Source organism: Misgurnus anguillicaudatus, unplaced genomic scaffold, assembly GCF_027580225.2.
Source record: "Misgurnus anguillicaudatus unplaced genomic scaffold, ASM2758022v2 HiC_scaffold_27, whole genome shotgun sequence".
NCBI lineage: Eukaryota > Metazoa > Chordata > Actinopteri > Cypriniformes > Cobitidae > Misgurnus > Misgurnus anguillicaudatus.
This window is the reverse complement of record NW_027395277.1, coordinates 1458421-1482791: the sequence shown is the minus strand read 5'-3', so window position 1 is coordinate 1482791 and position 24371 is coordinate 1458421. Positions and strand designations below refer to the sequence as shown.

The 24371-nt window shown below is 36.2% G+C and overlaps 1 protein-coding gene across 18 annotated transcripts in view; it reads right to left on the bottom strand.

The window, feature by feature from the left end:
- Window positions 1-24371, bottom strand: part of LOC129433105 (von Willebrand factor A domain-containing protein 5A) — a 46065-nt gene extending 21694 nt beyond the window's left edge. For 3 of the 18 annotated variants that reach the window (XM_073864621.1, XM_073864628.1, XM_073864627.1), the window contains exons 1-14: window positions 5569-5724; window positions 5329-5375; window positions 4984-5186; window positions 4656-4878; window positions 2837-3000; window positions 2633-2747; window positions 2335-2510; window positions 2141-2229; window positions 1910-2054; window positions 1702-1781; window positions 1503-1617; window positions 1243-1401; window positions 1055-1158; window positions 761-978 (exon numbers count right to left, since the gene is read on the bottom strand). In XM_073864621.1, the coding sequence (XP_073720722.1) occupies window positions 761-978; window positions 1055-1158; window positions 1243-1401; window positions 1503-1617; window positions 1702-1781; window positions 1910-2054; window positions 2141-2229; window positions 2335-2510; window positions 2633-2747; window positions 2837-3000; window positions 4656-4878; window positions 4984-5186; window positions 5329-5368 (1831 nt within the window). In that variant the 5' untranslated portion in view covers window positions 5369-5375; window positions 5569-5724. Of the gene's footprint in view, window positions 1-54; window positions 202-310; window positions 362-505; window positions 545-760; window positions 979-1054; window positions 1159-1242; window positions 1402-1502; window positions 1618-1701; window positions 1782-1909; window positions 2055-2140; window positions 2230-2334; window positions 2511-2632; window positions 2748-2836; window positions 3001-4655; window positions 4879-4983; window positions 5187-5328; window positions 5376-5568; window positions 5725-6239; window positions 6669-6764; window positions 6889-6970; window positions 7108-7698; window positions 7750-7893; window positions 7930-8042; window positions 8073-9136; window positions 9188-9334; window positions 9386-9524; window positions 9564-10067; window positions 10277-10378; window positions 10483-10570; window positions 10730-10830; window positions 10946-11029; window positions 11110-11238; window positions 11384-11469; window positions 11559-11664; window positions 11841-11953; window positions 12069-12163; window positions 12328-12580; window positions 12804-12924; window positions 13128-14323; window positions 14404-14488; window positions 15650-15745; window positions 15870-15951; window positions 16089-18075; window positions 18187-18293; window positions 18345-18486; window positions 18526-19819; window positions 20038-20115; window positions 20220-20303; window positions 20463-20562; window positions 20678-20761; window positions 20842-20969; window positions 21115-21200; window positions 21290-21396; window positions 21573-21690; window positions 21806-21899; window positions 22064-23275; window positions 23499-23604; window positions 23808-23959; window positions 24007-24196 lie in introns of those variants that run through there. The other 15 variants (XM_073864632.1, XM_073864635.1, XM_073864633.1 and 12 more) reach the window with 13 other exon arrangements.

Below are 24371 nucleotides of genomic sequence, written 5' to 3'. Positions count from 1 at the left end.
CCTTAAGCGTGTGATGAAAATGTTATGCCAGACACAAACTGTACGATGACTAACCTTGTCTGGTCTGTATCGGAGGTTCTTCAAATTCCTTCATGCTGGGAATGTTTGTATCAAAACTGCTCAAATTTCCTTGATCAGGGGCCATCATTATAAAGTTTGTTTTGGGATAACCCCTGACGGGAACTCCTGAGCTCATGTCTCCTACAAATAAAACAGCTTCTTAAATATCACTCCTAAACCCTCAACACAACAACTCATTAAATAATAAATAAATAAAAATCTTTGTACAGTGACTTTGTATTTCTCTTACTTGCACATGCATTAGCCATCATGGGCATAGGCCTGTTCGGCATGGACCCCACTAAAACACAAACAACCAGTTACCATCAAACACTGCTAAACCATGTCAGCACATTGAGAAACAATACAAATATACAAATACAAACACAACAAAGAAACAAACAAAGCAGCAAATATCTGTACAGTAACTGTGTGTTTCTCTTACTTCTACATGCTATACGCATCATGGGCACGCACCTTAAACCTAAAACACAAACAAACAGTTACTGCTGAACCATGAGAAATAACACAATTATACAAACAAAAAACATGGAAGTGTTTGGTGGCCTCTAGATTTATCCCTGTTTGGATCTTTGTAATTTAACCCTTACATCTAAAATTATTAAAATAAAAAAATGTGTTTTGTAAAAGGTAAAAAACATTAAATGAAAACTGTAATTTTAACAATCAGATGACAAACCTTGTGTTGGTACTCTTCTCTGTATCAGAGGTCCTTTCACAGCCTCTCTGTTGTGTTTATTAATGGCAATGAAGGCTGTATGAACACTGCTCACTCCTGCTTCAACACTGATCTCCACCATCCTCCTCTTGATATCCTCCACATCTACACCTCCTGTCCTCTCCTCCTGCTCCAGACAGCGAATCAGAGACCGGGCCGCCAGACGATGGATGGACAACCTGCAGAAACATTGATGAAAAGTTTACAAAATTGTGATTTAAGGAATCTGACTGTTCATGAATGAGTCCCAGTTACCCAGTGTCCTCAGTTGGTTTAAGGCAGAAGTGAAGCTGGTTTGTCACTGGTTGATCTTTCAGGTTGTATTGAACTATCACTGATCCTTCAGAGCTTTCTGAACTCTATCACACAGAAATGAAAACAATTTACCTAAAAACCCGTGACCAGAATAAAAAAATGACAAACCTCAAGCTGAAAGTTCTCACCTGTCCTTTAAGTTGGGCATAAATGAGTGACCTTTGACCCTGGAAGAGCACATTGATGGGTGGAGACAGCGTGTTAACAGTAATGCCATCTGGTACTTTCCACTGTACTGAGATCTTGTTCACTGCAGGCTGAAGAGCAAACCTGAGAGACTCCATCACCTGATAACATTTGAAGAGAAATAAAACAATGTCATACAGATTCAAACCCTCTACATTTACATCATCTCTGGTTTCAAACTAAAACTCATCCATAGTCTCACTTTGGGTTGCATGCGGTCTGTGCCTGTGATGAACTGGGCGTGTCCAGATCCCTCTTTGGCCATTCCTGTGATGAGGGCGGTACTTGCACCCTCACCAATCCCGAATGAGAAACACCTGAAGATACAAATCATCAATCAAATCTTCAATAATTTACTGTCATGAGCTATTAAGTGGAAATGTAAATAAAGAGAAATGTACCTGTGAGATTTAGCATGAAGTTTCACAAGATCCAGAACCACTTTAGTGTTTCCCACCTCTCCATCAGTGAAGACAAACAACTGCAGAGAAAAAACATCTTACAAATGACACTTAACTATCTGAAAAATGAAAGCCTGACAAATTTGGAAAACTCCAGTCTTTTTAAATGCTTCAGGTTTGGTTTCTGATGTATTTTAAGGTGATGCACCTGTCTGGGGTGTTCAGGGTAACAGGGTTGACTGTAGATGTGTTTTAGGGGCTGTAAAATCTCTGTGCCGCCCATGTTTGCTGTCATTTCATTGACTTTCTTCAGTGCCTGATCCATTGTGTCCTGATTGTACACAACACTCTGACTGCAATGACACAAACATTAAAATCCTCTCACATGATGAATATAACAAAATAACAACTATAGATAATTTAGATTCTAGTTACTAACGGGAAGAAGGACTCAAAATGAGAGCCAAATCCATAGATATTAAAGTAACAGCCCATGGGCAGACTCTTCAACAGTAACAGCAGAGTTTCCTGCAGACAGACAGATGTGTACAGAGATTTAAATTTATTTTTTAATTGCGTTTAGAAAGATTCAAATATTGGTGAAAAAATGCATAACACTTTAAAAACACATACCTTTGCGCTTTCTATACGGATCTGTGCTCCTTCCCCGTTATGCATCATACAGCCCATACTGCCTGATCTGTCAATCACAAAAACAAACTCGCCTCGAGTTGCTAATGATGACATCACTTCCTTTGGGAATTCTGGGTACAAACTTATCATCACCACTGGGTCACTCATCAGAGAACCTGAAACACAGAAAGAGATCAATGACTGATGTGAACATCTGAAAAATAATTGTGTTGTGTTTGTTCTTTAGGTATCAAAACAATGTTGAGTTTATATCAGATTGATGTAATGTAGTATGTACCTGGTTTTGCAGTGGTCACTCCTGCCTCCACTATAGCAGTGGGCTGATGGGTATTCTGATAGTACAGAAACAACTCAACATCTTTATCAAACTTGTGACCAGAACTCAGATTTACCTAAAACACACAAATACATTATTACAGGCTTTAAACAACATTATCTCTGTAAAAACACACACATATAAACTGTATTAACCCCACAGTACCGTTGCCTGAGTGTGATCAGAGTTGAGGAACACAAGAGGATCTAGAGTACAGTTGGACTCTAGTTTGGAGATGGGGTTTGGAGAGCTCACATGAACACTAAGAGTCAAAGTGTAGGGAACAGAGTCACATGAAGAAATCTCTGAAACTATTCCAGCATCTGAACCTGAGGACAACACAGAGAGTGTGTTATAAAAACAATATTTAAACTCACTTATTACTGTAAATCTTGTGTATTACTGTAAATGTGTTGTATTACTGTAAATGTGTGATATTACTGTAAATATTGTGTGATGCTTTAAATGTACGGTATCACTGTAAATATTGTGTGTTGCTTTAAATTTACGGTATTACTGTAAATATTGTGTGTTGCTTTAAATGTGCATTATTACTGTAAATATTGTGTGTTGCTTTAAATGTGCATTATTAGTGTAAATATTTTGTGTTGCTTTAAATGTGCATTATTACTGTAAATATTGTGTGATGCTTTAAATGTGCATTATTACTGTAAATATTGTGTGATACTTTAAATGTGCATTATTACTGTAAATATTGTGTTTGCTTTAAATGTAAGATATTACTGTGAATATTGTGTGTTGCTTTAAAGGAGCATTTCACCCGTAAAAACATGAATCTTTATTGAAAGTGCGTCACATTTGTAGTCGAAATGTAACATACATTTCGAATTTGGTGCCCATTTGACAGAGAAAAGGGGTGTTTGTAGTCTCACCCCCTCAACAAAGATACTGGACTTCCTGCTTTCAATAATGCAAAATGATGATTTTTACATCATTGAAAGAAGAAAGTGCAACACTGAAATCTGTATTTCTCCCGTCTCAGCGGCAGCTGAGGAAATGATGCACGACCTTACAAAAACATGACTGGGGTTCTAACGATAGAAAGCTTAATGCAAATGGGTGAAGTGACCCTTTAAATGTACAGTATTACTGTAAATATTATGTGTTGCTTTAAATGTGCATTGTTGCTGTAAATGTTGTGTGTTGATTTAAATGTACGATATTACTGTAAATATTGTGTGCTGCTTTAAATGTGCAGTATTACTATAAATATTGTGTGTTGTTTTAAATGTGCATTATTACTGTAAATATTGTGTGTTGCTTTAAATGTGCATTATTACTGTAAATATTGTGTGATGCTTTAAATGTGCGGGATTACTGTAAATATTGTGTGATGCTTTAAATGTACAGTATTACTGTAAATATTGTGTGATGCTTTAAATGTGCATTATTACTGTAAATATTGTGTGTTGCTTTAAATGTACAGTATTACTGTAAATATTGTGTGATGCTTTAAATGTACAGTATTACTGTGAATATTGTGTGTTGCTTTAAATGTACGGTATTACTGCTGATATTGTCTGTTGGTGTAAATGTGCTGTATTACTTTGATTATTGTCTGTTGCTTTAAATGTATGGTATTACTGTAAATATTGTGTGTTGCTTTTAAATGTATGGTATTACTGTTAATATTGTGCGTTTGCTTTAAATGTACGATGTTACTGTTAATATTGTGTGTTGCTTTAAATATATGGTATTACTGTAAATATTGTGTGTTGTTTTAAATGTACAGTATTACTGTGAATATTGTGTGTTGCTATAAATGTACGGTTTTACTGCTAATATTGTGAGTTGCTTTTAAATGTACAGTATTACTGTTGATATTGTGCGTTTGCTTTAAATGTACGGTGTTACTGTTAATATTGTGTGTTGCTTTAAATGCATGGTATTACTGTAAATATTGTGTTCTGCTGTAAATATGTGATATTACAGTGAAGTGTTGACAGCTGTTGAAGTGCAGTACCTGCTGGTGTGTATCTGGGGTTGAGTACAGCAGGCAGACAGAAACGCAGCGAGTGGTCGGCCTGCACAGAGAGTTCAGTGATGTATGTGATGGTGATGTCAGCGTTCTGACCCGGTGACAGACACCCAATACTCAAACTGAACACATCAGAACTTTCTTTACTCTCTTCCAACAGAAACGCCTGCTGACCCGAACTCACAGCATCATCATACTGATCTCTCGCCTGCAACACAGAGAGAATTTAAATATGAGGAAATAAATGCAAATGTTAAAATGCTTCTGCTGTGTCTTTTCCTGTATGTTTGTGCATGTAGGTGTTTAGACTCACAGTTTGTCTGTCTTGAACTTCTGCTACAATCTCTTGATCTCCGATCTTGGCACTGAAGTGACAGACAGCAGCATCAGCAGGCAGAGGAAACACAAACAAGGCCTCCAGGTGGCGCTCTTCCTCATTCACATACTGCAGAGTGGAGGTGACTGTAGCTACATGACTCTTCACCTGCACCTCAACTCTGATGCTCTTCAGAGGAACTGACAAGTAAACAAACACAACAATATCTGTCTATCTATCTATGTACTGTATCTATCCATCATGAAGGAATTTAAGCAAATGTATGATGTATGTAAACATAGTTTGAATGAAAGAGAGTAAACTGGTCTGGTGAGTTCATACCTGGCTGTTTTTCTTTAGTCACGAGACCACAGGTCGTCATTCTGTCTCTGTTCAAGAAAATAAAGCTTTAGGTTACTGTACATACAAACTGCGGTCTAAGAAGATCATGTTTTTAAAACCTCGTTATTACATTAAACACATATTATTACCTCACATTAGTACTGTAAATATATACATTATAAACATAAAGTTATAAATCCTGTCAGTTCTCGTCAAAGTAAAAGTACATTGAACACGAACCTCAGTAGTTGAAAATCCTCAATGAAAAACAGCAACAACTGAATGAATCAGAGCTTGTAGATAAGTGCGAGAGAAAGATGGGAAACGATCCAAAAAATGACGTTTAAATACCAGAGACGCAAGCGATCGTGAACATTCCTTTGTTTGTGGGCGGATCCTCACTGAAGAGAACCAATAGCCTGAATGAAGGTACCCATCCGCCTAATTAATATTCATGAGCAGAGCTAATATTCACAGTGGGGGCGGCTCACAGAGTAGTTTCACTTTGTATTTACCCTGAAATACATAAATAGACGCTTTAATCTATATACACAAGATGATAAAAATGACGTACAAAATATTAAAAAAATCCATCTAGTGGATCAATATTGGTACTCAGATTATAAGTTAATGTTTATTTATATAAGAAATGTCATGAAATGTCAATCTATATTTGTTGTTTAATTTTTACATCACTGTAACCTTACATGTTATAAATCATATATTTTGACATATTTTTCATAATCGATGTGAATACCTGCCTCAAAAAGAAAAAAAAGAAGCAAAGAGGGTAAACATTTTCAAATAATTGCCATTAAGATAAATAAGATTCTGTGTAAGTCTTTGTGTCCAATAGCTGTAATGACTATCATGGTCAAAATGATCAAAGGTAAACAATAACAACAACAAAACAGAAGAAATGTCTTTTTTATTGAGATGCTTTTAATTTATTTAGAAAGTTTCAATTTTATTTCAGAATTGCAAAAAATAGTTAAATCGTCATCTGCAAGCACCAAAAAAGACAAAATGCTCAGGACCCTTTGTCATGCCGGTTGGTTTCCGCCATTGGGCCAAACGGATGAATATATATTAATATTTTTCCTTACAGGATCATTTACATTTTTGAGCAAATGTGATTCCATTTGACAGCAAATAATATCAACTAAATGATATAAAACACGACTATATAAGCAGTTTGGTCTTCTGACAGCACAGGAAGTAGAAATACTTAAGTCCGTACTGAAATGTAAATGTATGTCTTCAGATTCCCAAAGTCTCTTCTTTCACCTGACATCCCAGTAGATGATTCCCATCACACACACACTGAGACAGACTGACCACTAAAACAAACACAAACACACACATCACTTTAGTTTAATACTTGACCAAACGTCTCTTTATCTGCTGATGAATGTCGTCTGGTTTGGAGATCTCACCGTTCTGAGAGCCGATCCATGACGCCGCCTTCATGGCCACAAACTGCCACTCAATCTGTTGCTGTATTTTATAGCCGTATAACCAGATGAGAGACAGAAGAGTGGCCCACACTGACCCATCCACCTGTAAACACAAATACACACACCGTACACATGCATTTATTATCATCTTTCATTATTTCATCATGTTGAATCATATGTCACACCTGTGCTGGTTTCTGATTGGTCAGCTCATCTTCAGTCTTTCCAAACACTCGAGCCAAAGCAGCGTTCAGTTCCCAGCAGCCTGAAGCCTTTTGAAGAGAAATCAACTGAAGTAAAAGATCATCATGGAGATCAGATTCTGGTGGATACAGACAGACACACAAACAGATGTATAAATTAACTGTACTGATATTAAATACAAAACTATTGCAGTTATATATCAAATTCAACCAATGGTGAGGCTTAACATCAAAGACAGGGGTGACGCCCTTTCTCAGGGAACAACAGTTACATACTGTACGTAACCAGAGACGTTTTCATGTGTCAAACACAACTATGCAAAAAATCATTTTGCTATGAATCAACATTCACATACAGAAGATAAAAGCATTTAAAGTTAACAGTTTAGCACGTGTGATTAAAAGTCTAGAATTTGTATGATATTATCTTACACTACACAGGGAATAACATGGATTTTTTTCTAGAAAATTTCTTACATAAAATAGATTCAAGCACTTTCAATGACCTGTATCTATATATGTATATTTTCACAAACTTCCTTCTTGTATTTAACATCTTTGCTTTGGAATAACCCCTGACGGGAACTGCTGCGCTCATGTCTCCTACAAATAAAACAGCTTCTTAAATATCACTCCTAAACCCTCAACACAACAACTCATTAAATAATAAATGAGAAAATCTCTGTACAGTGACTGTCTGTTTTTCTTACTTGCACATGCATTAGCCATCATGGGCATAGGCCTGCTCAGCACGGGCCCCACTAAAACACAAACAACCAGTTATTATCAAACACTGCTAAACCATGTCAGCACATTGAGAAATAACACAAATATAATAATACAAACACAACAAAGAAACAAACAAAGCAGCAAATTTCTGTACAGTGACTGTCTGTTTCTCTTACTTGCACATTTAGCCATCGTGGACACGCACTCTAAACCTAAAACACAAATAAACACTTACTGCTGAACCATGAGAAATAACACAATTATACAAACACAACAAATAAACAAAGCAGAAAATATCTGTACAGTGACTGTGTGTTTCTCTTACTTGATTGAGTCATTATTGGCCGGCGCATCCCTAAAACACACCAAAAAACTTCATATGTAGTTTTTAATTTAGTTTTTAGGAATATATGACCTCTCGGCCCCATAGTTCCACAGATATCATGACATGGCAGCCACCAAACACTTCCATGTTTTTCTCCAATTTACCAAGTTTTATTTTGTGCCAGCATACTTACTCGTGTAACTGCTCATGTAACAGTCTTTAAATAGAGAAAACATGGAAGAGATTTGGTGGCTTCTAAATTCATCCCTGTTTGGATCCTAAGGATTGAATGTAATCTAACCCTTACATCTAAAATTATTAAAATAAAAACATGTGTTCTCAGGGAACAACAGTTAAATACGTAACCCCAGACATTTTCATGTGTCAAACACAACTATGCAAAACACATTGTGGTATGAATCAACATTCACATACAGAAGATATAAGCATTTAAAGTGAACAGTTTAGCACGTGTACTTAAAAAGTCCAGAATTTTTATGATATTATCCTACACTACACAGGGAATGAAATTGATTTTTTTCTAGAAAACCTCTTCCATAAAATAAATTCAAGCACTTTCAATGATCTGTATCGATGTATGTATATTTTCAAAAACTTCCCAGGGCTTTAAATTATTTCCCCAGATTCAAAAACTTTCAAGGATTTCAAGCACTCGTGAGAACCCTGAAAATACATTATTTTGTGTATTTGGTGTTATGCAATGTATTTATGTGGTTTAAGGTTTGAAAAAACACATAATTTCCACATAACATACATTTTTGTTACTTCTCATGCCCTGAGTGTATGAAACCCGTTGATTTTTACAAAGCTCATCATTTGCCCATAGATTTACATTGATTGTAACCGTATCAGGGTACAGTAATGTTATGTATAACTAAGACAGTGGTAAGAAAATCTGAAAAAATAAATGAAAATGACAATAAAAAAGGTAGATATAGGACTCATATCTTCTGCACTCATATCTCCTACAAATAAAACAGCTTCTTAAATATCACTGCTAAACCCTCAACACAACAACTCATTAAATAATAAATGAGAAAATCTCTGTACAGTGACTTTTATATTTATCTTACTTGCATGTTCATTAGCCATCATGGGCATAGGCCTGTTTTGCACTGACCACCCTAAAACACAAACAACCAGTTACTATCAAACACTGCTAAACCATGTCCACACATTGAGAAATAACACAAATATACAAATACAAACACAACAAAGAAACAAACAAAAAGCAAATATCTGTACAGTCAGTGACTGTCTGTTTTTCTTACTTGCACATACATCAGCCCTCATGGGCATAGGACTGTTCGACACGGACGTCCCTAAAACACAAACAACCAGTTACTATCAAACACTGCTAATCCATGTCAGCATTGAGAAACAATACAACTATACAAATACAAACACAACAAAGATACAAACAAAGCAGCAAATATCTAAGTAACTGTGTGTTTCTCTTACTTTTAAATGCTATAGGCATCATGGGCACGCACCTTAAACCTAAAACACAAATAAACAATTACTGCTGAACCATGAGAAATAACACAATTATACAAACACAACAAATAAACAAAGCAGAAAATATCTGTACAGTGACTGTGTGTTTCTCTTACTTGACTGAGTCATTATTGGCCGGCGCATCCCTAAAACACCTAAAAACTTCATATGTAGTTTTTAATTTAGTTTTTAGAAATATATGACCTCTCGGCCGACAGTTCCACAGATATCATGACATGGCAGCCACCAAACACTTCCATGTTTTTCCAATTTACCAAGTTTTATTTTGTGCCAGCATACTTACTCGTGTAACTGCTCATGTAACAGTCTTTAAATAGAGAAAACATGGAAGAGATTTGGTGGCTTCTAAATTCATCTCTGTTTGGATCCTAAGGCATGAATGTAATCTAACCCTTACATCTAAAATTATTAAAATAAAAACATGTGTTTTGTAAAAGGTAAAAAACATTAAATGAAAACTGTCATTTTAACAATCAGATGACAAACCTTGTGTTGGTACTCTTCTCTGTATCAGAGGTCCTTTCACAGCCTCTCTGTTGTGTTTATTAATGGCAATGAAGGCTGTATGAACACTGCTCACTCCTGCTTCAACACTGATCTCCACCATCCTCCTCTTGATATCTACACCTCCTGTCCTGTCCTCCTGCTCCAGACGGCGAATCAGAGACCGGGCCGCCAGACGATGGATGGACAACCTGCAGAAACATTGATGAAAAGTTTACAAACTGTGATTTAAAGAATCTGACTGTTCTTAAATGAGTCTGAATCAGGATGAATCTGTGCTTTGTTTCTGTTACCCAGTGTCCTCAGTTGGTTTAAGGCAGAAGTGAAGCTGGTTTGTTACTGGTTGATCTTTCAGGTTGTAATGAACTATCACTGATCCTTCAGAGCTTTCTGAACTCTATGACATAGAAATGAAAAGGAAACAATTTATCTACAAACCCATCACCAGAAGATAAAATCACAAATCTCAAGCTGAAAGTTCTCACCTGTCCTTTAAGTTGGGCATAAATGAGTGACCTTTGACCCTGAAAGAGCACATTGATGGGTGGAGACAGCGTGTCAACAGTAATGCCATCTGGTACTTTCCACTGTACTGAGATCTTGTTCACTGCAGGCTGAAGAGCAAACCTGAGAGACTCCATCACCTGATAACATTTGAAGAGAAATAAAACAATGTCATACAGATTCAAACCCTCTACATTTACATCATCTCTTGTTTCAAACTAAAACTCATCCATAGTCTCACTTTAGGTTGCATGCGGTCTGTGCCTGTGATGAACTGGGCGTGTCCAGATCCCTCTTTGGCCATTCCTGTGATGAGGGCGGTACTTGCACCCTCACCAATCCCGAATGAGAAACACCTGAAGATACAAATCATCAATTAAATCTTCAATAATTTACTGTCATGAACTATTAAGTGGAAATGTAAATAAAGAGAAATGTACCTGTGAGATTTAACATGAAGTTTCACAAGATCCAGAACCTCTTTAGTGTTTCCCACCTCTCCATCAGTGAAGACAAACAACTGCAGAGAAAAAACATCTTACAAATGACACTTAACCATCTGAAAAATGAAAAGCCTGACAAATTTGGAAAACTCCAGTCTTTTTAAATGCTTCAGGTTTGTTTTCTGATGTGTTTTAAGGTGATGCACCTGTCTGGGGTGTTCAGGGTAACAGGGTTGACTGTAGATGTGTTTTAGGGGCTGTAAAATCTCTGTGCCGCCCATGTTTGCTGTCATTTCATTGACTTTTTTCAGTGCCTGATCCATTGTGTCCTGATTGTACACAACACTCTGACTGCAATGACACAAACATTAAAATCCTCTCACATGATGAATATAACAAAATAACAACTATAGATGATTTAGATTCTAGTTACTAACTGGAAGAAGGACTCAAAACGAGAGCCAAATCCATAGATATTAAAGTAACAGCCCATGGGCAGACTCTTCAACAGTAACAGCAGAGTTTCCTGCAGACAGACAGATGTGTACAGAGATTTAAATGTCTTTTTTAATTGCGTTTAGAAAGATTCAAATATTGGTAAAAAAAATGTATAACACTTTAAAAACTCATACCTTTGCGCTTTCTATACGGATCTGTGCTCCTTCCCCGTTATGCATCATACAGCCCATACTGCCTGATCTGTCAATCACAAAAACAAACTCGCCTTGAGTTGCTAATGATGACATCACTTTCTCTGGGAATTTTGGGTATAAACTCATCATCACCACTGGGTCACTCATCAGAGAACCTGAAACAGAGAAAGAGATCAATGACTGATGTAAACATCTAAAAAATAATTGTATTATGTTCTTAAGGTATAAAAAAAATGTTGAGTTTCTATCAGATTGATGTAGTCTGTACCTGGTTTTGCAGTGGTCACTCCTGCCTCCACTATAGCAGTGGGCTGATGGGTATTCTGATAGTACAGAAACAACTCAACATCTTTATCAAACTTGTGACCAGAACTCAGATTCACCTACAACACAAACACACAAATACATTATTACAGGCTTTAAACAACATTATCTCTGTAAAAACACACACATATAAACTGTATTAATCCCACAGTACTGTTGCCTGAGTGTGATCAGAGTTGAGGAACACAAGAGGATCCAGATTACAGTTGGACTCTAGTTTGGAGATGGGGTTTGGAGAGCTCACATGAACACTAAGAGTCAAAGTGTAGGGAACAGAGTCACATGACGAAATCTCTGAAACTATTCCAGCATCTGAACCTGACGACGACACAGAGAGTGTGTTATAAAAACAATCTTTATTTTCACTTATTACTGTAAATTTTGTGTGTTACTGTAAACGTTCGGTATTACTGTAAATCTTGTGTATTACTGTAAATGTGCAGCATTGCTGTAAATCTTGTGTGTAACTGTAAATGAGCGGTATTTACTGTAAATCTAGTGTGTTACTGTAAATCTTGTGTGTTACTGTAAATGTGCGGTATTACTGTAAACAGCTGTTAAAGTGCAGTACCTGCTGGTGTGTATCTGGGGTTGAGTACAGCAGGCAGACAGAAGCGCAGCGAGTGGTCGGCCTGCACAGAGAGTTCAGTGATGTATGTGATGGTGATGTCAGCGTTCTGACCTGGTGACAGACACCCAACACTCAGACTGAACACATCAGAACTTTCTTCACTCTCTTCCAACAGAAACGCCTGCTGACCTGAACTCACAGCATCATCATACTGATCTCTCGCCTGCAACACAGAGAGAGAGAGAGAGTTCAAAGCACTGAATGCCAACATAAATAATTCATGTGTTTGGTCAAAACACTTATTCATCATATATGTTGTATTTTGAAGGATGTGAGAGACTCACAGTTTGTCTCTTTTGAACCTCTGCCACAATCTCCTGATCTCCGATCTTGGCACTGAAGTGACAGACAGCAGCATCAGCAGGCAGAGGAAACACAAACAAGGCCTCCAGGTGGCGCCTTTCCTCATTCACATACTGCAGAGTGGAGGTGACTGTAGCTACATGACTCTTCACCTGCACCTCAACACTGATGCTCTTCAGAGGAACTGACAAGAAAACAAACACAACAACTTTATATACATATACGTCAATTAACCATCAAAATCTTTTATATGCCGTATTTTTATCGACTACGCATACAAAAAGAGGAGTTTATGAATGATTTTATTGCTATTTTACACATTAATGAAAAAATCATGTGCTCAACAACCGTCACATCTGTTAATTTGCTGTAATGATCAACACTGCAAAAACACTGAAGTAAAAAGAAACCTTTGATGCAATATAAGCAGATCTAAATGTAATGCTGTAATCAACATTTTTGTTTTATTATTTTTTTAATTGAATTGAAAGCACATAATTTCAACTAAACATATTGGTAACATTTTACAATAAGGTTGTATTGGTAAATGCATTAACTATGAAAACTATTAACTGAAAACTTATCTCTTTTCTCAGGACTACTCATAAATAGTTTTTTATATTGTATGTATTTTTAAATGCTAGAGGCTGTAGTGTTACAATATATAAATTACTGTGTTTTGATATTATTAATGTTTTTATTTTATTTTATATTCTTATATAAGTTTTTGCATTGTTGTTTGCTTGTGAAGCACTTTGGTCAACCTTTGTGTTCTTTAAAGGTGCTAGACCTTGACCTCGAACTAACATGAACAAACATAAAACAATATAGTTTATCAACAACTTATTAATGTTATTTAATGTCAATTCATGGTGCATTTACAGTTACTGTAACTTTAGTATAACATTAACAGATACAATTAGTATAGGATTAATAGCCTAAATGGCGAAATTAACGAACTAAAATGCATAAATGCTGTAGAAGTATTTATCATCGTTAGTTAATTTTAGCTAATGCATTAACTAATTGATAACAGATACAATCTTATTGTAAAGTGTTACCAACATTTAAATTAATTAAATTAGGAACGCATTTTTGTAGAATATTTCACCTCAGTCAGACCACATAATGATTCTGGGCCCCCTTTAGCTGTGAATCTAGATATAAACATTAAGAAATGGACATTGAACTATCATCTTTGTATCCAGTTAATCCACCACCGCGCCCAATGATGGTATAATTCATTAATAATTAATTTAGCCCACAATGAAGCAAGCATTAAAACAGCGAAAAATTATATTTTCTCTATGAAGCAAATTATAAGGTTTATTAAAGCTTTAATTTAAACAGGTGAGTTAAAGTAAACAGGTGAGTTTATACCTGGCTGTTTTTCTTTAGTCACGAGACCAAAGTTCATCATTCTGACTTCACTTCAGGTAACTGTAAATTCAAACTGCAGCCTAGAGAAGTACATGTTTTTATTACATTAAACACATGATTACCTCACATTAGTACTGTAAAATATATACACGAACAAACACGAACCTTAGTAGTTAAAAATCCTCAGTGACAAACACCATCAACTGATTTAAATGAATAAATCAGAGCTGGAAAATAATTGTGAGAAAGACGGGAAACGATAAAAAAAATGACGTTTAAATCGACGCGTTAAGTAGTCGATCATGTGGGCGGATCGTCACTGAAGAGAACCAATAGCATCAATGAAGGTAACCATTAGCCTAATTAATATTCATGAGCAGAGCTAATATTCACAGTAGTTTCACTTTGTACTTACCCTAAGAAATACACAAATAACAAGATAGATAGTGTAGAAATACACACACAAACACACGATGATAAAAACGTTGAAAATATAATAATGTACAAATAATAACAAGGAAAAGAAAGAAAATGAATAAAATAGCCATACTGTGAAGAATGACACAAACTATTTAACAGATAAAGCCTCAGAATAATTAAAAAATGATACAGACTAGCTTTTTATGACTATCTAGTTAATCATTATTGGTATTCATATTATTAGTTAATGTTTATTTAAATAAGAAATGTCATGAAACGTCAATCTATACTTGTCCTCTATATTTTTTACATCACTGAAGTTTTAGAGGTTAATCAGATTGACATATTTTTAGCTAAAAACAACAACTAAAGAAGCAATGATTGTCATTGGGATAAATACAATTAGAAGTCTTTGGGCCTATCATACACCTGGCGGCAGGTGCATAGAATATTTTTCCTGTCAATCAATTAGCAAAAGTGGATAAGGACACGCCCTTTTAGACTGTGTGCTGTGCCATGGGCTTAGAAAGTTAAAATAGGGCTCTTAGATGTTAATCAGATTGACATATTCTTCATGAATATAAATAAATAAATGAGGGGAATAGCTAAAAAAAGGGAGGGGGGTAAACATTTTCAAATAATTAAGATAAATACGATTCTGTGTAAGTCTTTGTATCCAACAGCTGTAATGACTAACATAAAACTAGTCAAAGGTCTTTTTTAAATAAAATCTTTTTTATTTAGATTTTTTTTATTATTAAGAAAGTTTCAATTTTATAATAGCAGTTTGGCCTTTTGACAGCACAGGAAGTAGAATCTGAAGTCTTCAGATTCCCAAAGTTTCTTCTTTCACCTGACATCCCAGTAGATGATTCCCATCACACACACACTGAGACAGACTGACCACTGAAACACACACAAACACACACATCACTTTAGTTTAATACTTGACCAAACGTCTCTTTATCTGCTGATGAATGTCGTCTGGTTTGGAGATCTCACCGTTCTGAGAGCCGATCCATGACGCCGCCTTCATGGCAACAAACTGCCACTCAATCTGTTGTTGTATTTTATAGCCGTATAACCAGATGAGAGACAGAAGAGTCGCCCACACTGACCCATCCACCTGTAAACACAAATACACACACCGTACACATGCATTTATTATCATCTTTCATTATTTCATCATGTTGAATCATATGTCACACCTGTGCTGGTTTCTGATTGGTCAGCTCATCTTCAGTCTTTCCAAACACTCGAGCCAAAGCAGCGTTCAGTTCCCAGCAGCCTGAAGCCTTTTGAAGAGAAATCAGCTGAAGTAAAGGATCCTCATGGAGATCAGATTCTGGTGGATACAGATAGACACACAAACAGATGTATATATTAACCGTACTGATATTAAATACAAACTATTGCAGTTATATATCAAATTCAACCAATGGTGAGGCTTAATGACAAAGACAGGGTGATGCGGGAGCAGGAAGTATCTCGCTATTTGAAATATTGCCAAAGATTGCATTACAGAAACGCAGGAAGTACGGCAAGGGAGACGCAGCGTCTCGTTCCTTTCTTAGGGAACAACATACGTAACCCGAGATGTTTTCATGTCAAACACAACTATGTGTGGTGGTGTGTAGCCTCACCTATTGGTTTGTTTCGGTTAAATCTGTGGACCAATCGGATCATGTTATGATTTCGTGGTTGCTCATTGGTTGGTGCTACACAAATCTACAAACCAATGGGAGCCGGGTTTGTAGGATATAAGAATCCTAGTGGTGAAGCACCTGAAAACGTTGTCATTTACGTCATGCCCTGTATGGAAGCGCTCTTTGTGAATGAGCGGAGGGCGGCTGCGCGTCATTCATTACCCTTGGCTTTGCGTGTTGTGAACGAGCGGTAAGTGATTTGGTGGTATGTAAATCATCAGTTAACTTTAAATCACTTATAATGGCATCTATTACTGCAGGATCCGCTTTTAGCTGGTTCCCAGATGGCTGTATGTTGCAGTATTCGCAGCAGCTACAGGTGGGTTATTTTGGCGTTGGGGAAACCTAATGCGGTTAAAGGGAGATTAATTGTTTGTGTGTTTAGTTTGCTGCACAGTATTGTTGTTTTTACTTGTTAAAATTATTTTCTTGTATTAAATTGTATCTTTGTTTGGCAGATAAATGTAAGTTCCGTTTCGGATGAGACTACATTGCTGCTTTGCCTGGAGGTTGTTTCTTTCGTGTGTGTGTGTGGATTCGTCTAGTGGCACATCCTCACCCTTTATTGGACTGCATCCATTTAGGGGCTCTGGCTGGGAGGCGTATAATCTGGATTCAGCCCTGCCCACAACGTTTATTGGCATGCAGGAGTGGTTGTCGGTGTGACGTATCGACCAGTGTTAGTTATGTTATTTTTGTTAATGTTTTGATTTGTTTAATTTAGTGTTGTATTTATTCACTTCTATAAAGTGGGAGCTTGCACCGGAATGTGTGTAGTTTACACTATTTGCTCTGAGAATTTTTGTGGTGTTTTCAAGAGTGTATTTTTATATAGTGTGGGGTGACCTCTTGACTTCCTGAAGGCGAGCTCCCCTTATTGATGTGATTTTGTATTTTTTTTGTTTACTGTCATACATGTTTTCTATTTATTATTATAATAAAGAAATTATATTTTTCATAATTCATTGTTTGTATCTTTCTCACCCCACCCACGACTATTGGACCTGTGTGTCTTAGTTAAAGATTTCCCGGGTGGCGTAGTCGGAACTTTGGTATCTCAAAATTTGCAATTCACCGCTCTGCTACATATGCAAAAAATCATTTTGGTATGAATCAACATTCACATAGAGAAGATATAAGCATTTAAAGTTAACAGTTTAGCACGTGTGCTTAAAAGTCTAGAATTTTTATGACATTATCCGACACTACACAGGGAATAATATGGATTTTTTTCTAGAAAATTTCTTGCATAAAATAGATTCAAGCACTTTCAATGACCTGTATCTATGCATGTATATTTTCAAAAATTTCCCAGGGCCTTGAATTATTTACCCAATTTTCGCAAACTTTCAAGGATTTCAAGGACTCGTGGGAACCCTGAAAATACATTATTTTGTGTATTTGGTGTTATGCAATCTGTTTACGCGGTTTAAGGTCCACATAACATACATTTTTGTTGCTCCTCATGCCCTGACTTTATGAAACCCGTTGATTTTTACAAAGCTCATCGTTTTGAAAAGTGCAGTGTTCTTTGATTGGCCAGCTATCCGGTGCATTGTGATTGGTCGAATACCTTAAGCGTGTGATGAAAATGTTATGCCAGACACAAACTGTGAGATGACTAACCTTGTCTTTTCGGCATCAAAGCTCCTTCAAGTTTCTTCATGCTGACAGTGTTTGTATCTAACATCTTTGCTTTGGGATTACCCCTGACGGGAACTCTTGCGCTCATATCTTCTACAAATAAAACAGCTTCTTAAATATCACTGCTAAACCCTCAACACAACAACTCATTAAATAATAAATGAGAAAATCTCTGTACAGTGACTTTGTATTTCTCTTACTTGCACGTGCATTAGCCATCATGGGCATAGGCCTGTTCATCATGGGTTTCTCTAAAACACAAACAACCAGTTACTATCAAACACTGCTAAAACATGTCAGCATTAAGAAACAATACAACTATACAAATACAAACACAACAAAGATACAAACAAAGCAGCAAATATCTGTACAGTAACTGTCTGTTTCTCTTACTTGCACATCTTTTAGCCATCATGGGCATGCACCTTAAACCTAAAACACAAACAAATACTTACACTTACTGATGAAAACTTCATATGTAGTTTTTAATTTAGTTTTTAGGAATATATGACCTCTCGGCCCATAGTTCCACAGATATCATGACATGGCATATAGTCTCTATTTTTTATTCATTGGTTTATATACAATGCTAATTGCCATGCATAATTCGAGTCACAAATATTTGACACATCTTTGCAGACATTACCGACAAGAACAAGTTCACTTAATATTTCTTACGTAGATCTACACTGCAAAAACTGACTTTCTTACTTAGTATTTTTGTCTTGTTTTCAGTAGAAATAACTAAAAATTCTTAAATTAAGATGCTTTTTCTTGATGAGCAAAATGACCCAAGTAAATAAGTCTAGTTTTAAGTCAAATAATATACAATTTAAGTGAAATTGTCCTTAAAACAAAAAATTATGAAATAAAGTGAAATAAGATTTCTTTTTTCTTAAACACTTAATTCAAGTAAAAATTTCTCACCCCATTGGCAGATATTTTTGCTTGTTTTAAGCACAAATTCACTTAAAGTGTATATTTTTTGTCTAAAAACTAGTATTATTTTCTTAGGTCTTAGGTTTCTTAGGTTATTTTCTTTTGTCTTCATTTTGCTCATCAAGAAAATACATCTTGATTTAAGAATTTTTAGATATTTCTACTGAAAACAAGACAAAAATACTAAGTAAGAAAGTCATTTTTGCAGTGTATGTACATAAGACAAACATACAGAAAGTGCTTCTCATTTTCTATCACATAAATATTTGTTAGATTACAACAATGACAAATTCTTTCTGCAACACCTAAACAAGAATAATGACTGTACCAGTTGTATGTTTTACACAGACGCAGTGTAGCTCTTTTGAACTAATAAAGATTTGCATTTTGAGTATATGTTTGTTTGTTATAATCTTGGATTAAAGGAAAACACCACCTTTTTTCAATATTTTACTATGTTCTTCTCTCAACTTATAAATTAATACATACCTATCTTTTTTCAATGTGTGCACTTTTAATCTTTGTACAGCACTTCTTGAATGTATTAGCATTTAGCCTAACCCCATTCATTCCTATGGCTCCAAACAAAAGTTTTATTTTGTCCCAGCATACTTACTCGTGTAACTACTCATGTAACAGTCTTTAAATAGGAAAAACATGGAAGAGTTTGGTGGCTTCTAAATTCATCCCTGTTTTTATCCTGAGGAATGAATGTAATCTAACCCTTACTTGTAAAAGGTAAAAAACGTTAAATGAAAACTGTAATTTTAACAATCAGATGACAAACCTTGTGTTGGTACTCTTCTCTGTATCAGAGGTCCTTTCACAGCCTCTCTGTTGTCTTTATTAATGGCAATGAAGGCTGTATGAACACTGCTCACTCCTGCTTCAACACTGATCTCCACCATCCTCCTCTTGATATCCTCCACATCTACACCTCCTGTCCTCTCCTCCTGCTCCAGACAGCGAATCAGAGACCGGGCCGCCAGACGATGGATGGACAACCTGCAGAAACATTGATGAAAAGTTTAAGTTTGTTGAATGAGTCTGAATCAGGATGAATCTGTGCTTTGTTTATGTTACCCAGTGTCCTCAGTTGGTTTAAGGCAGAAGTGAAGCTGGTTTGTTACTGGTTGATCTTTCAGGTTGTATTGAACTATCACTGATCCTTCAGAGCTTTCTGAACTCTATGACACAGAAATGAAAACAATTTACCTAAAAACCCGTGACCAGAATAAAAAAATGACAAACCTCAAGCTGAAAGTTCTCACCTGTCCTTTAAGTTGGGCATAAATAAGTGACCTTTGACCCTGAAAGATCGCATTGATGGGTGGAGACAGCGTGTCAACAGTAATGCCATCTGGTACTTTCCACTGTACTGAGATCTTGTTCACTGCAGGCTGAAGAGCAAACCTGAGAGACTCCATCACCTGATAACATTTGAAGAGAAATAAACAATGTCATACAGATTCAAACCCTCTACATTTACATCATCTCTTGTTTCAAACTAAAACTCATCCATAGTCTCACTTTGGGTTGCATGCGGTCTGAGCCTGTGATGAACTGGGCGTGTCCAGATCCCTCTTTGGCCATTCCTGTGATGAGGGCGGTACTTGCACCCTCACCAATCCCGAATGAGAAACACCTGAAGATACAAATCATCAATCAAATCTTCAATAATTTACTGTCATGAGCTATTAAGTGGAAATGTAAATAAAGAGAAATGTACCTGTGAGATTTAACATGAAGTTTCACAAGATCCAGAACCTCTTTAGTGTTCCTCACCTCTCCATCAGTGAAGACAAACAACTGCATAGAGAAAACATCTTACAAATGACACTTAACCATCTGAAAAATGAAAAGCCTGACAAATTTGGAAAACTTCAGTCTAATAAAATATTCAGGTTTGGTTTCTGATGTATTTTAAGGTGATGCACCTGTCTGGGGTGTTCAGGGTAACAGGGTTGACTGTAGATGTGTTTTAGGGGCTGTAAAATCTCTGTGCCGCCCATGTTTGCTGTCATTTCATTGACTTTTTTCAGTGCCTGATCCATTGTGTCCTGATTGTACACAACACTCTGACTGCAATGACACAAACATTAAAATCCTCTCACATGATGAATATAACAAAATAACAACTATAGATGATTTAGATTCTAGTCACTAACGGGAAGAAGGACTCAAAATGAGAACCAAATCCATAGATATTAAAGTAACAGCCCATGGGCAGACTCTTCAACAGTAACAGCAGAGTTTCCTGCAGACAGACAGATTTGTACAGAGATTTAAAATGTCTTTTTTAATTGCGTTTAGAAAGATTCAAATATTGGTAAAAAAAAATGCATAACACTTTAAAACTCATACCTTTGCGCTTTCTATACGGATCTGTGCTCCTTCCCCATTATGCATCATACAGCCCATACTGCCTGATCTGTCAATCACAAAAACAAACTCGCCTTGAGTGGCTAATGATGACATCACTTCCTTTGGGAATTCTGGGTACAAACTTATCATCACCACTGGGTCACTCATCAGAGAACCTGACACAGGGAAAGAGATCAATGACTGATGTGAAGAACTAAAAAATAATTGTATTATATTCTTACGGTATCAATTTTTTTTCCCGTTTATATCAGATTGATGTACTGTAGTGTGTACCTGGTTTTGCAGTGGTCACTCCTGCCTCCACTATAGCAGTGGGCTGATGGGTATTCTGATAGTACAGAAACAACTCAACATCTTTATCAAACTTGTGACCGGAACTCAGATTCCCCTACAACACAAACACACAAACACATTATTACAGGCTTAAACAACATTATCTCTGTAAAAACACACACATATAAACTGTATTAACCCCACAGTACCGTTGCCTGAGTGTGATCAGAGTTGAGGAACACAAGAGGATCCAGAGTACAGTTGGACTCTAGTTTGGAGATGGGGTTTGGAGAGCTCACATGAACACTAAGAGTCAAAGTGTAGGGAACAGAGACACATGACGAAATCTCTGAAACTATTCCAGCATCTGAACCTGAGGACGACACAGAGAGTGTGTTAGAAAAACAATCTTTAAACTCACTTATTACTGTAAATATTGTGTATTACTGTAAATGTGTGGTATTACTGTAAATGTGTGATATTACTGTAATATTGTGTGATGCTTTAAATGTACAGTTTCACTGTAAATATTGTGTGTTGCTTTAAATGTGCATTATTACTGTAAATATTATGTGTTGCTTTAAATGTGCATTATTACTGTAAATATTATGTGTTGCTTTAAATGTGCATTATTACTGTAAATATTGTGTGATGCTCTAAATGTGCATTATTACTGTAAATATTGTGTGTTGCTTTAAATGTGCATTATTACTGTAAATATTGTGTGATGCTTTAAATGTGCATTATTACTGTAAATATTGTGTGATACTTTAAATGTGCATTATTACTGTAAATATTGTGTGTTGCTTTAAATGTACAGTATTACTGTAAATATTGCATGATGCTTTAAATGTACAGTATTACTGTGAATATTGTGTGTTGCTTTAAATGTACGGTATTACTGCTGATATTGTGTGTTGTTGTAAATGTGCTGTATTACTGTGATTATTGTCTGTTGCTTTAAATGTATGGTATTACTGTAAATATTGTGTGTTGCTTTTAAATGTATGGTATTACTGTTAATATTGTGCGTTTGCTTTAAATGTACGATGTTACTGTTAATATTGTGTGTTGCTTTAAATGTATGGTATTACTGTAAATATTGTGTGTTGTTTTAAATGTACAGTATTACTGTGAATATTGTGTGTTGCTTTAAATGTACGGTTTTACTGCTGATATTGTGTGTTGGTGTAAATGTGCTGTATTACTGTGATTATTGTCTGTTGCTTTAAATGTATGGTATTACTGTAAATATTGTGTGTTGTTTTAAATGTACAGTATTACTGTGAATATTGTGTGTTGCTTTAAATGTACGGTTTTACTGCTGATATTGTGTGTTGGTGTAAATGTGCTGTATTACTGTGATTATTGTCTGTTGCTTTAAATGTATGGTATTACTGTAAATATTGTGAGTTGCTTTTAAATGTACAGTATTACTGTTGATATTGTGCGTTTGCTTTAAATGTACGGTGTTACTGTTAATATTGTGTGTTGCTTTAAATGCATGGTATTACTGTAAATATTGTGTTCTGCTGTAAATATGTGATATTACAGTGAAGTGTTGACAGCTGTTGAAGTCCAGTACCTGCTGGTGTGTATCTGGGGTTGAGTACAGCAGGCAGACAGAAGCGCAGCGAGTGGTCGGCCTGCACAGAGAGCTCAGTGATGTATGTGATGGTGATGTCAGCATTCTGACCCGGTGACAGACACCCAACACTCAGACTGAACACATCAGAACTTTCTTTACTCTCTTCCAACAGAAACGCCTGCTGACCTGAACTCACAGCATCATCATACTGATCCCTTGCCTGGCAACACAGAGAGAATTCAAATATGAGGAAATAAATGCAAATGTTTAAATGCTTCTGTTGTGTATTTTCCTGTATGTTTGTGCATGTAGGTGTTTAGACTCACAGTTTGTCTGTCTTGAACTTCTGACACAATCTCCTGATCTCCGATCTTGGCACTGAAGTGACAGACAGCAGCATCAGCAGGCAGAGGAAACACAAACAAAGCCTCCAGGTGGCGCTCTTCCTCATTCACATACTGCAGAGTGGAGGTGACTGTAGCTACATGACTCTTCACCTGCACCTCAACTCTGATGCTCTTCAGAGGAACTGACAAGAAAACAATCACAACAACATCTATCTATCTATCTATGTACTGTCTATCCATCATAAAGGAATTTAAGCATATATGTAGGTAGCCTATAGATGAATATAAACATAGCTTTAATGACAGACAGTAAACTGGTCTGGTGAGTTCATACCTGGCTGTTTTTCTTTAGTCACGAGACCGCAGGTCGTCATTCTGTCTCTGTTCAAGAAAATAAAGCTTTAGGTTACTGTACATACAAACTGCGGTCAAAAGAAGAGCATGTTTTTAAAACCTCGTTATTACATTAAACACATATTATTACCTCACATTAGTACTGTAAAACACTGTAAATATATACATTATAAATCCTGTCAGTTCTCGTCAAAGTAAAAGTACATTGAACACGAACCTCAGTAGTTGAAAATCCTCAATGAAAAACAGCAACAACTGAATAAATCAGAGCTTGTAGATAAGTGCGAGAGAAAGATGGGAAACGATCCAAAAAATTACGTTTAAATACCAGAAACGCGTTACGGAAGCGATCGTGAACATTCCTTTGTTTGTGGGCGGATCCTCACTGAAGA